This window comes from Phaeodactylum tricornutum, chromosome 12 (genome assembly GCF_000150955.2).
Source record: "Phaeodactylum tricornutum CCAP 1055/1 chromosome 12, whole genome shotgun sequence".
NCBI lineage: Eukaryota > Bacillariophyta > Bacillariophyceae > Surirellales > Neidiaceae > Phaeodactylum > Phaeodactylum tricornutum.
In genome coordinates, this window is record NC_011680.1 from 66,435 (window position 1) to 78,282 (window position 11,848).

General features: G+C 44.8%; 4 protein-coding genes across 4 annotated transcripts; 3 read left to right on the forward strand and 1 right to left on the reverse strand.

The window, feature by feature from the left end:
• Window positions 1-48: 48 nt before the first annotated feature.
• PHATRDRAFT_37058 (predicted protein) lies at window positions 49-557 on the reverse strand (the record flags this gene model as incomplete). The annotated part of the gene is made up of 2 exons (XM_002181259.1): window positions 49-143; window positions 293-557. 2 exons carry the CDS (start codon window positions 555-557, stop codon window positions 49-51), a joined length of 360 nt encoding a protein of 119 aa, XP_002181295.1.
• Window positions 558-4,544: 3,987 nt separating this feature from the next.
• PHATRDRAFT_46978 (predicted protein) lies at window positions 4,545-7,412 on the forward strand (the record flags this gene model as incomplete). The annotated part of the gene is made up of 1 exon (XM_002181094.1): window positions 4,545-7,412. Exon 1 carries the CDS (start codon window positions 4,740-4,742, stop codon window positions 7,410-7,412), a length of 2,673 nt encoding a protein of 890 aa, XP_002181130.1. The 5' UTR covers window positions 4,545-4,739.
• A 335-nt stretch (window positions 7,413-7,747) lies between these two features.
• Window positions 7,748-8,758, forward strand: PHATRDRAFT_37060 (predicted protein; the record flags this gene model as incomplete). Its single annotated transcript, XM_002181095.1, has 1 exon — window positions 7,748-8,758. One exon carries the CDS (start codon window positions 7,748-7,750, stop codon window positions 8,756-8,758), a length of 1,011 nt encoding a protein of 336 aa, XP_002181131.1.
• A 1,054-nt stretch (window positions 8,759-9,812) lies between these two features.
• On the forward strand, window positions 9,813-11,393 carry PHATRDRAFT_37061 (predicted protein; the record flags this gene model as incomplete). The annotated part of the gene is made up of 1 exon (XM_002181096.1): window positions 9,813-11,393. The coding sequence occupies one exon, from the start codon at window positions 9,813-9,815 to the stop codon at window positions 11,391-11,393; it is 1,581 nt and encodes a 526-aa protein (XP_002181132.1).
• Between the last annotated feature and the right edge of the window lie 455 nt (window positions 11,394-11,848).

An 11,848-nucleotide genomic window follows, 5' to 3' on the forward strand; every position in this document is an offset into this window, starting at 1 on the left:
TTTCCTTTGTATACGAGACTCGGATGAAAAAGGTCTTTGTCCAGAACTTTAGAGACTGGGTCGCCGTACTGTGCCCGATCCACCCGAGGAAACGGCATGCGAAAGCTCAACTCTTCCTTGGGTGTTCTTATCACTCTGCCCGCCTGGCCTTTTGAAAAGAAAATAACCGAGCACAAGAAAGCCAACAATGTTAGGGAACCCACAGACAAAAGAAGATAACACATAGGATGCTGACGGCGTAAATTGTTTATCGAGAAGAATCGCAAGCAGGATTTGGGCTCCATCCGTTCACTTCGACTCGAGTCGATGGGCCGTACGCCATTGACATTGGACATGACAATTTGCTGAAAGTCCTGCTTTGCAATTTTTGATCGATCATCGTCTTGCTCATTGTCGGTTGGAAGCAAAGATTCGCCTACCAACGAGTCTTGATCAGTTGGGACGGACACGGCGTTTTCCCGGCGGTTGACTTGCGATTGGTCGTCAATGCTGCCGTAGAAGTAGTGGTATTGAGGCCGTTGGTTTGCAGCGCCGCTTTTAGAGTCCGGTGTCTCCATGATGTTCTAATTCTTACGGGCCTGAAGTGACTTAAAGACAGGTATATTTCAAGCTCTTTTCTCACTCGGAACTTGTGAAAATCAACTAAGAGAAATATCGGTCTTTTAATTCGAAGGTGCTCTGTCGAACAAAATCTGGGAAAGGGGTACACAAATTGTAACTTGCTTTCACAGTCAATACTCTTGCTGAGGTCTCGGTTTGCCTCGTGGTGTATTGACTCTGATTGCACGACAGCAAGATCGATGGGAGCGTTTCTTACGTTTGTGCCAAGTTAAGTGGGGAACGCAAAAGCAGCTCTGTTTACTGTTAGTGCGCACATTGACACATATTAATTTATTGAAACGAGAGGAGACGGTTCTGAAGACTCGAAACTGACAGTGATTTACTCAATTCCACTTAGGAAATCGAATCACAACACCGTTTTACATAAGCTCTCGATTGGGGAGAGACAATAGCTGGACGTGCGAAATTTACTCGAAGACGTCCATCCTGTGAACAACGTAACTGTGTATCATAACTGTGTTTTTGCTGGATAACTGCAAGTTGGCGGCTTGATTCTTTGAAACTACTCGAGAGAGGTAGAGACACAATAAGGAGAGACAACGATTCAGCACCAGCAGCAGAGAGTGAACGTGGCAACATCTTAGAAAATATAAACGTAACAGCAATCCTTAAAACAAGGACAAGAAAACTTCAGTGCTTCAACAGTAAACACAAGAAGATGGTTACAAAATTTGTTGCTTTTGCAACTCGTCTCTTGGCAACAAAATCAATCCGGGTGCGTCATGGATGCACACTATCAGGTCGCAAAGAAATACGTTTGGCGCGATTTTTTCCGTGAGCTTTGCCTCACCCCGTTCTCACTTTTTGCGCGCTGCCAACAGGCTTCTGCTACTCCTTGTTCTTGGGGGACTGTGAGTCTTTTACACCGCTTCTTCGGATTACAAGGCGAGGAGACACACGATGACACAGCCAACAATGTTCTTGCTAGAGTGGTCAACAAAACTCCGAAACCAATTTCTCCTGCATATGAATTGCAACTGCAACAAGCTAGACAAGCGTTTGTACAGGAGCATTATTTAATCATGACGGGTCGAATCCACAGAGCCACTGCAGCACCATCTGCTGGGTCACAAAATTTTAGATTTTGTTTACGTGAATCCCTACAGGCTTTTCAACACATTCCTGTCCACTCAGATGAGGGCATCAACTATATGACTCTTCCTCAATAGGATGATCTAATGTAAAGGATGATGAAACCTTTCTTGTGGTTATGGAGTCCCAATCTCTACAGTTGGAAAATGTTTTGTATTGGCTGAGGCAAAGATGTATCCCAGTATTGTTGTCTGTGCACAAAGAACTTTTCCACGTTTCGCAATAGCCCGTGCGCTAAATGAAAGCTTATTGCTGAAGTTGTACTACCTTAATTTTAGTGACAGCTTTTATGCAAGAACATGGCTCATATTAGGGCTGCTAAGGTCTAAACTGTTTCCTGATATTTCAGTATGACAAACATAGAAATGGAAATCTGTTGGTTATTTTGCCGTAAGATTTTAAAAACAATGCTATGAAACCATACTTGTTTTTTCTACTGTTAGAATGGGCAGAATGAGTTAATCTCACCGTAGTCAATACCATACATTGCATGCAGGACGTGATGGTATGTTAAGCAAGCAAGATTAAAATACAGTTGCTGTGACACATTGCCTATGGCACACCACTAGATCCACTGCCACTGCATTTGTTCAGTCCTCTCACATTATTGTTTGTAGCTCAGAATCTTAAAGTAACCAAACAATCCATCCAGATCTGAAGTCAAGATGAATCCATGATTGACAACCAAACAGGCGCACTCACAGAGTCTTCTGTGCCGTTGAGAGACCAATGCACCAACAACATGACAGCTCCATCGGTTCCATTGTTGAATGCCGTGACTTGGTATGCACAGTACTACTGGCCACTACCAATGTAATCCAGACCAACTGTTCCATTTCCTTGAACAAAGTTGTTGTTAACCAGTGTAGAGCTGACCAACAATAGAGCTGCCGAGATCTCCGGTTTTCGATCGAAAAACAATAACATAAACATGGTACCAGCTATGTTAGACATCTGAGACTCTCTCAAACACTTTTGTTGTTCAAGCTTATCTAGACTAGAATCCCATGCTTCTTAAGCTGTTAGTTCCACATGAACACAAGTATCAATCTCTGTCAGGGTAGGCAACCGTGCCTGGAACCCTGACATGACTCCTCTGTAATTCCAAAGAATTACGCAATTTTGTCTTACATTAGGAACATAGATAGAGAGAGTTGTTTTGCGGTTGTGACACAAATGTTTAGGCACATCATCAACAATCAAACTGTTTGTACATAATTGATTTGGGCACAACGGCAACAGGTCTTGCTAATCTCCCGTCATGTCCTACACTTGAAACACATCCAAGATAAATATTATACCGGTGACTGGGTTGTTGAATGCAGTACTTGGTTTATACTTATCCCAATACGGTATAACCATGCATTTCTGCCTGGTTGTACTGTTTATGTGGAAAACCCTCCCCGTAATACATGTATCCGCATGAGGGGCAAGATCCATGCAACCTTTGAATCTTGAACTTGTTGATCCTGCAACTATGCAACTAATTCCACGGTTTTCATTGGCTTGAATCCATTGCTTGTTTGACTTCAGTCCAGCAATTGATAGCTTCATTTAATATCAAACAAGGATGACTGACAACATCTTGTTGACCCCAATGAGTCAATTGCGTGTTTTGTCTTCAAAACCAACCCTCTGTTTCATTATCTTGTTTGAGAGACCAAACTGATAACCTGCATCGGTTGCCTCATCTGTTACGTAGTACAACCAATGTATGTACAAGAGACAGGAATAACGCAATATCAACAATACCTGGTAAAGCAAGTGGGCGTTATTATGAATGACCTGCAATACACCTAAGCGGACTTAGGGACTGTAAAACTCAGCTTGCTTATGACGCTCCCCACAGGCTAGATAGCGAGTACAAGGACCTATGCTAATGCAATATTTGGATCAATGAATTTCTAAAACAATGAGAGGAAGATTATTCTACTACTAGTCCATGAGAATTGGTCTGTCCATACAAATGAAAGACCTCTTACCTTGTGCCAGATAATCTTACTCCCACATAGAGTTATATCTTTCCTAGGTACAAATCCCACACAGAACCACTTGATGAGTAACCAATCCTGCTTGTCATTCTCCTTGTAGTTTGTGGGACTGTGTCCTATTCTTCATCCTTGAGTTCAACTCCCGTGGCTTCCAATGATAAAGTATAGCCACGCAATACTGCAATTTGCCACTAAGGTGAGCAATTGTCATAGCTATTGTTGTTGGAACATTCAACTAGCATAGTGCCTAGCTCTGAATATTGGCCATGTTTGCCAGCCTTATCACTGTCCCAGTCGTCGTCTGTACGACGCTGCGGATAGAGGCAATGTTTTTCGGGTCATTACCGAAATGTCATTTGCGAAGGCAGTGCGAAGTGACACGTGTGTGCATCTAAGGATGAAGCAGTTGTGACACGCAAGACGACATGTCTTGCCGACCAAGAAATCATCTTTACATAAGCGATTTTCTCTATTATGGTCGTCCCTTGAGAGATAAAGAAAATACCTTCTTCACGTCTACAAACTGGGATTGAATCGAAGCAGATAAGTCTGCACACGATCAAAGGGTCTCATGTTCATCTGCATTCATCTGCATTCATTTGCATTCATATGCATTCATTTGCAGTCATCTGGATTCTGCGGGATCAACGCATAGAAGACAGTACAGAGGCTACGGTCTCCTTGAATACAATTGACCAGAACATTACTATCCCAGTGATGTGACTATCCGTGGAGAGTAGTACTGATTCTACTGAGACTCCTAAGGGAGCTCCAAGGGATTTGTTTGCACTCGAAAAGATTACATCCATATTTGTCTCTACACACAATTCTAAATTCAGTCTTTTCGAGTAATTACAATACAATCGGGGCCTTACAAGGCTTTCCCCTTTATTCATCTTACTCTCTCATTGTATCAACAATACATTGCGTGAGTATAGAAGAATCCGTTAGTTTATCAGACCCAGCAATCATCGCTGGCGTTGCTCTCGCCAACGTTCTTACTTTACATGATTGTCTCTCTTTTTGAACTGAGCCATGGCCCGAGTTCGCAAGGCAACCGGTCCTACCCGGAAGGGAGCGACCGAAACGGTGCCGGAGGAGCGAGTGGAAGAAGAAACGCCCTTTGAGGCCGTTGAGTCGCCGTCCAAGGACAGTGACAATGAGACGCAACCATCGTCCATGGGCGATGATGATGACTCACAGTCTGAGATCGAGTCGTACAAGATTGATACCGACATTGATTTCAAGTACAACCCAAACTTTTTTGAGGACAAGAAAGCCCTTGAAAGTGTTCTAAGGAATACTATGGGATTTGGAGATATCCATGTGAAGTCACTCCAAAACGAAGGTTTGAAGACCGCAAATGATTTCTTGCTTATTTCTATGAGTGACATCAATGATCTTTGCGACAAGCTTTTGTTTGCAACAGTTTACAGGGCTCGCCTACGGGCATTTGCTACATGGTTACGTAGTCAACCTGACAACGTAAATATTACCCAAGAATGGACAATTCCAGTTATGCAATTGGAAATGCAGATGAAGGCGCAAGCGTCTCCATTTGGAACCTCCGAGACCAACAAAACAGACAAGTCAGTCTCCAGTCTGGTGCCTGATCCCTTTGATGGTACACAGAAGAAGTGGCTCGCCTTTCGATACATTTTTGAGGCATGGGCCGGAGCAAGTGGGCAATCTTTTGATGCCTGCATCTCACATGACTCGGAGCGATATTCCCGTTCAGAACCAACAGCGACCTCTAATGACATCAATGACGAACCTGATTCATTTAAATATGACTGGAACGTTAAGTCAGTTCGCAATTCAAACATCTTTTTTATGCTCAAGTCGCTCACAAGCGGCGGAGATGCATGGGGCCTTATCGAACCTTACGAGGTTTCAAAAAATGGCCGTCATGCCTGGATTGCCTTGTGTGCGTTCTATGAAGGGGCCAGTCAGGTGGGCTTAACCACAGAAGAAGCTCGCACTACAATTCTGACATCGAAGTATACCGGACAATCCCGGAACTTCACTTTTACCAAGTATGTTCAAAAGCATCTTACTGGTAACAACATATTGGCTCGCAACAAAGAGGCCTACACGGACGCACAGAAAACAAACTTTTTCCTACGGGGAATTGTTGATCCTGAACTTATGGCATTCAAGGCAGCTGCTGAAGCTAACCTAAATGAATGGAAGTTCGAACGCGTAGTCACGTACATGCGTACTCAAGCCGCCAAGCTCACGAGCAAGGACGGTAAGGATTCCCGAAACATTCGTCAGGCTACGGGCTTGTCGAAAAACAGGAACAACAAAAACAACCGGCGCAAGCGCTCGGAATACCAAAGCCAAGGCAAAGGTAATAAAGAGTCGGGCAAAGGAAACAATGCTCCTAGTACTCAACTCCGCAAGGACATCTGGGATGAATTGTCTCCCGAGATAAAGGATGCCATCAAAGCGGCAAAGCGTAGAGCGTCTACGGACCCGCGCACGGCTAAAAGAGCCAAGACTAGTAGTACGGATAACTCTAACGCAAGCGTTGAGTCCTACTTGCCTGATTTAAGGTCAATGTCTACTGAAATATTTAAAGCAGATGATGACAAGGACTTGGCTTCAGGCCAGCCTGAGGCGAAAGATACACCACTTCATTTGGAACTTGAAGATACGCTTAAGAAACCTACATATGGAGCAGGTACCCTATTTGGGCGATCTGCTGACAGGGTCTCCTTTAATCGTATGGTATGCAGTTCAGAAGAAAACAAAGTCACTCCTTGGCGCATGTCAGAACTACGGCTTGCGGATGCAACAATAAGACGCATTTGTAAGAATCGCACACGAAATCCTACCGGCCGTTCAACATGGGGCGAAGCTGCCATTGATACTGGTGCCGACACAATTTGCATTGGTTCAGGCTATACTGTACTTGCCCATACAGGTCGATATGTGAGTCTGCGAGGTTTTCATGACAGTGGTGATACTCTTGATCGAATTCCAGTTGTGACGGCTGCTACAGCATATGACTACGATGACGGAACCACCATTATTCTGGTTTTCCATGAAGCTTTGAATCTTGGGCCTACACAGTCCACATCTCTCATCAACTTGAATCAGATTCGGCACGCCGGACATCAGACTGATGACATTCCGAAGTTTTTATCCCAAGGGAAATCTTTTCACGGAATTGAAACAATTGATGGCGACTACATTCTTTTTGAATTGAAGGGACGCACATCATTGTTGTACTCACGAGTACCTACTCGCCATGAGCTTGAGAACTGCCTGCACATTGATCTTACATCTGATCAACCCTGGGATCCAAACAGCAAAGACTGGGAGGATAATGAGCAGCGCTACACGCGTCATGACCGACAACGGAATGCACGCTATACCGCAACTGATAATGCGGATGAGGAGAACTTTTACCATGGGTATTTCTCTCTCCCTGACTCTAAGGAGTTCCCGGTTCTACCGGCAAACAATAATGTTATGAACCCACATGATGTCGTACGCGAGATCAAATATGCTACTGCACGGGTTTCAAAATCTAGCCCACGGGATCTAGATGTCGATCGAGACAAACTTCGCCGCATCCTGGGTCATGTTCCTATGGAAGTAGTTGACCGAACACTGGAAGCTACAACACAACTTGCGGAACGCTCTGGCAAAATGCTACTGCATCGACGTAGTTTGAACAATTGCGATACCGCCGGTTGAAATGTACGTTATATAGCGACACTTTCAAATCTACTGTTAAATCCTCCCGAGGACACACGCATACCCAAGGGTTTGTATGTGGTGATTCTTACTTTGTATACCACTTTCTTATGAAAGCGGAATCCGAAGCAGACCAAGGTCTTGCGTCAATTATACAAGATATAGGAATTCCGGCACAAATTCACACCGACAACGCAAAAGTGGAAACCTTAAGCAAATGGAAGAAAGTCACTTCCGGTCACTGGATAAAAGTCACAGTCACGGAACCATACTCACCGTGACAAAACCGTTGCGAACACGAATTCGGTGCGGTTCGGATCCAGACACGACTTGTTATGGAAACGACACAATGTCCAGAACAGCTTTGGGACTACGCCATTACCTATGTGGTAATTGTGCGTAATAATACCGCTCGCAAAGCCTTAAATTGGCAAACGCCCTTAACGGTCATGACAGGTGACACGAGCGATATTTCAGAATTGTTGGATTTCGAGTTCTACGAACCGGTACAATATTTTGACAATCCTGAAATTAAATTTCCACAAGCTAAGGCTAAAGTTGGTTGGTGGCTTGGTATTGCAACAAATGTTGGACAAGCTATGTGCTACTATGTCCTAACAGACAAAGGAACCGTGATAACGCGTTCCACAGTCACACCACTTCACAAAGTTGATTCGACTGCTTTGCAAACCTCTCTTACAGCTTTTGATGCTATGATAAGGGAGATTTATCAGCCTACTGATTTTGCTCACAGCACTAAAAAGCAAGCTGCCTCGTTACGACGAGATGAAGCAATGAAGGTTGCCAGAAAAACTGGTGAACCTGAAGATCCAGGAGTCCGTAATAGACATGTTCTGTATGACTTAAATGAGGGAGCCGACCATGACCAAGTGGAACCAGGACTATCAGTTGATGATTACTACGGTAACGACGACGAAAAAGAGTCTGGTTCGTCGGATCTCCTTGTCGGCAGCGAAGTACTCCTTACTAAGGGAGGTATACAACATCTAGGCAAAGTCACCAAGTGTGATAAAAATGGCCAGCCCAAGGGCTCAAACGAAACAACCAATTATGTTGTTGAGTTCAATGATGGTACTGAAGAGATTCATGGATACAATGCTCTGCTTGACGCTGTGTATAAGCAAGTCGATGATGATGGTAATGAATGGTATACTTTTGAAGATATTGTTGACCATCAAAGGCGCCCACGTGGCGGCCGAGGACGAACGAAAGGTTGGTTCCTCCGTGTTAAATGGGCCAATGGTGAATACACCTTGTCAGGGAACCACCTTCCAATGGTTAAGTTCCACAGCCAATCTCTCCTTGCAGTCATTGACCCTAAGTGATGACTGGAATTCCTCAAAGTAGCTTAATCAACTAACCTTATAATTTTAGGATCTACACAAACCAAAAGGTCTGTTTCTCTAGGATAGTTGGTCCCGATAAAATCTATCGCTTGACACGACCAACTCACTCCCTTGAGGAGTTCTTCCCCTCCCTTAACGCAAGGCTCCGCCTAAGTCTTTTACGGCAGGCGCGGACGCTTTCGCGACAAGTTATGAGCCCAACACGTCTCCACTGTTTCACTTATACATCATTCCAATACGAATAGTCATTTAGCTACAAGTGACTTCAGTTGAAGACTTTTCTAATACTGCCCTGTTCTTATACAAGATCCCCAAAGATCTTTACACACCAGTAAAATCACCTTCACAAAACTCTCTCGTTTCCCCTCTCGAAACGACCTTGCCTTCCAACACCGCTTTTACCGCCTTCACCGCCTTAACGCCTTCGTCAAGTCACCTCAAACGCCTCACCGTTTTCATCTCCTTTACCCTACACTTGACACCACACATCAAGTCTTCGAGTAAAGTAACCGTTGCCTTCTTTCCGCACCGATTCCTTTTGAAACGCCGCATTTGACTCACTGATTCCGATCGCTATCGCAACCACAACTATCAACCGCAACTATCGTCGCAAACCTCTGTCAACAAGCAATCAGTTTACACTTTTCTCAAGCAACAACCACATCAAATACACCCACAAACTCATCTATTTGTCTGTTCAACTCACATAGACAAATCTCTGTTTTGGTCCAAATTTGATAAACTTCATCCATCGAAAACGTAATCCCGACAACTGCTCTGCTCCAACGACAACTCAAGTGCAACAAATACACTAAAGAAGCTCACACACAACACTCCTTCAGTAATTTGCCAACAAGCTCTCTTGAAACTCTCTCTCTAATCGCCTCGAAATTCACCAAAACACCGATTGTTAAACTCAGCAGTCAATCAAGTTTGCCAACAAATACCTGATACACAAGGGTATCCTTTCACTTCGACTCTCAATAAGCACCACTTTCAAGTGTAAATTGACATCACGCAAACAAGTTCCATCATGTCGGACTTTATCGCTCCCGATAACTTTCCTCCCGACTACCCTATTTTGGATACTACCAACCCCACTGCAACCATTGCAGCCATTCCAGACCCACCTGATAACGTGAATATCAGCTTGGATATTCCAGACTCGTTGAAAAACCTTCTTTCGAACGTGTCAAATCCTGAGGCCGCCTTTACTGGAGCTTACTATACGCGGTACACCCATGAGTTTCGTGTCTCTCTCACTTCCTCTGATTACTATACCTACCAAACCCAGGCATTCAAGGGAGTCCTCAAGGAGTTCAAGTTTGACTCCGACAACCCCATGGATACACTCACTAAAGCAAAGTCTAACATGGAAGAAGCTGCCTTTGCCATTACCGCAAAAGGGATCATCAATCGAAAGAATAAACTTGAAACCTTTCTTACCGAATTTGGACTCAGAGCCCCTTTTGACACAATCTACACCCAGTGGAAGTCAACCTCCCAGGGACTTATTCCTGTGTTCTCTTCCCATAAGAATCTCTTTCAAGATTTCCATTCCATTGTGCTCTCTGATGTAGTGAATACCGTTGACTTCATGCAACGTTACACCAATATTGCTCATCCCACCCTTGGAAAAATCAACGAGGAACATTCTCGCGACTACTCAATGTCTGGCACGGCAATTTATAATTCCTGTGATCTCTCGTTACAGTCCTGGTTGGACACTCAAATTGGCATTAGCACCGACACTACCCTGAAACGTCATGGCAGCTCCGGTCCAGTTCGATTCTATCTCATTTGGTCGCGATATGCCAATGTTGATGGGGCCGTTGCCACATCAATCCAAGCCGCTCTCACCAAGTTACGTGTTCGCGACTTACCTGGAGAAAATGTTTCCCTCTATTTTGACACGGTCACCATCATTGAGGAATATCTCAGATCAATGGGACGTACAATTCCAGATTTTGTATCCCATGTTATTGACATTCTTGTCGATGTTTCCGTTGACGATTACTCCCTGTTCATAAAGACCCAACAGTTTGTTCGCAATCCCTCTCTTCACAATATGCATTCACTTCGCCAATTGGCCTGCGATCAATACCAGCTTCTTTTGAACTCTGGCAAGTGGCATCCAACTGCAAAGACAGGCGCGGCCTTCCATGCTGCCCACCACATGTCTACCCATGCACCGGATACCACTCCAAGTGCTCTCGTGAATTCTGGTTCTGGTACTCCCAAACCACGTCTTTCTCGAGAAGAGTGGGAAAAGACCATTGACCGTTCCCCTCCACCCGCCGGATCATCAGATTGTCGCAAGTCCACAAAGGGTGACTTTAACGAATATTGGTGTGCCACCTGTAATTGGTGGGGCAACCACCCTACCAACAAGCGCCACCATCCCACCGCTCCTATTGACCACGCCGGTTTTCTCGAGAAACGGAAGAAACGCTTTGCTAAACGTGACCCCTCGGACTCCACTCCCTCTGTGACCGTCAATAACAATTCAACCACACCACCATCAGGAGTGAACTCTTCTGGCGCCCTTCAGCTCTTATGTTCCTCCGCCTTGACCCAGTTTCACTCTTTTGGTGCACCCCCTTCAAATTTTTAGTGGCACTGCTTGCACATATAAGCCCCTACCTCTCTTTTGACCCCGGTGGATTGTTGTTTACCATCTCTCTGCTCCTCTCTCTTGTCGGTACACTACCATCCTTGTGTGGTCTCCTCATTGTCCTTGGTTTCGGGCGAGCTACTCTCCCTTTCCTGGTCTCCTTCCTGCCCTACACCACGTGGCGTTCTCATCGCCATCATAAACACTCTCGGTGGCGACTTACCTCAGCTTTTCCACTTTCGTTTGTTCTCCTCTCCTCGGTTTCCCTCCCGAATACGTCCGCCTTCTACATGGGTACCTTAAGCACACATTTCTGTTCTTTCCGTACGTTCCAACTGGTCACCTTTCGAACTGTTTATCTACGCCACTTTCAACAACCCCGACGTCCTGGCCTGTCGGTCTCTTCTACCGGCAGTCACACAATGTATGTCTCCTCTCGTCAACTTTGCCTCGAA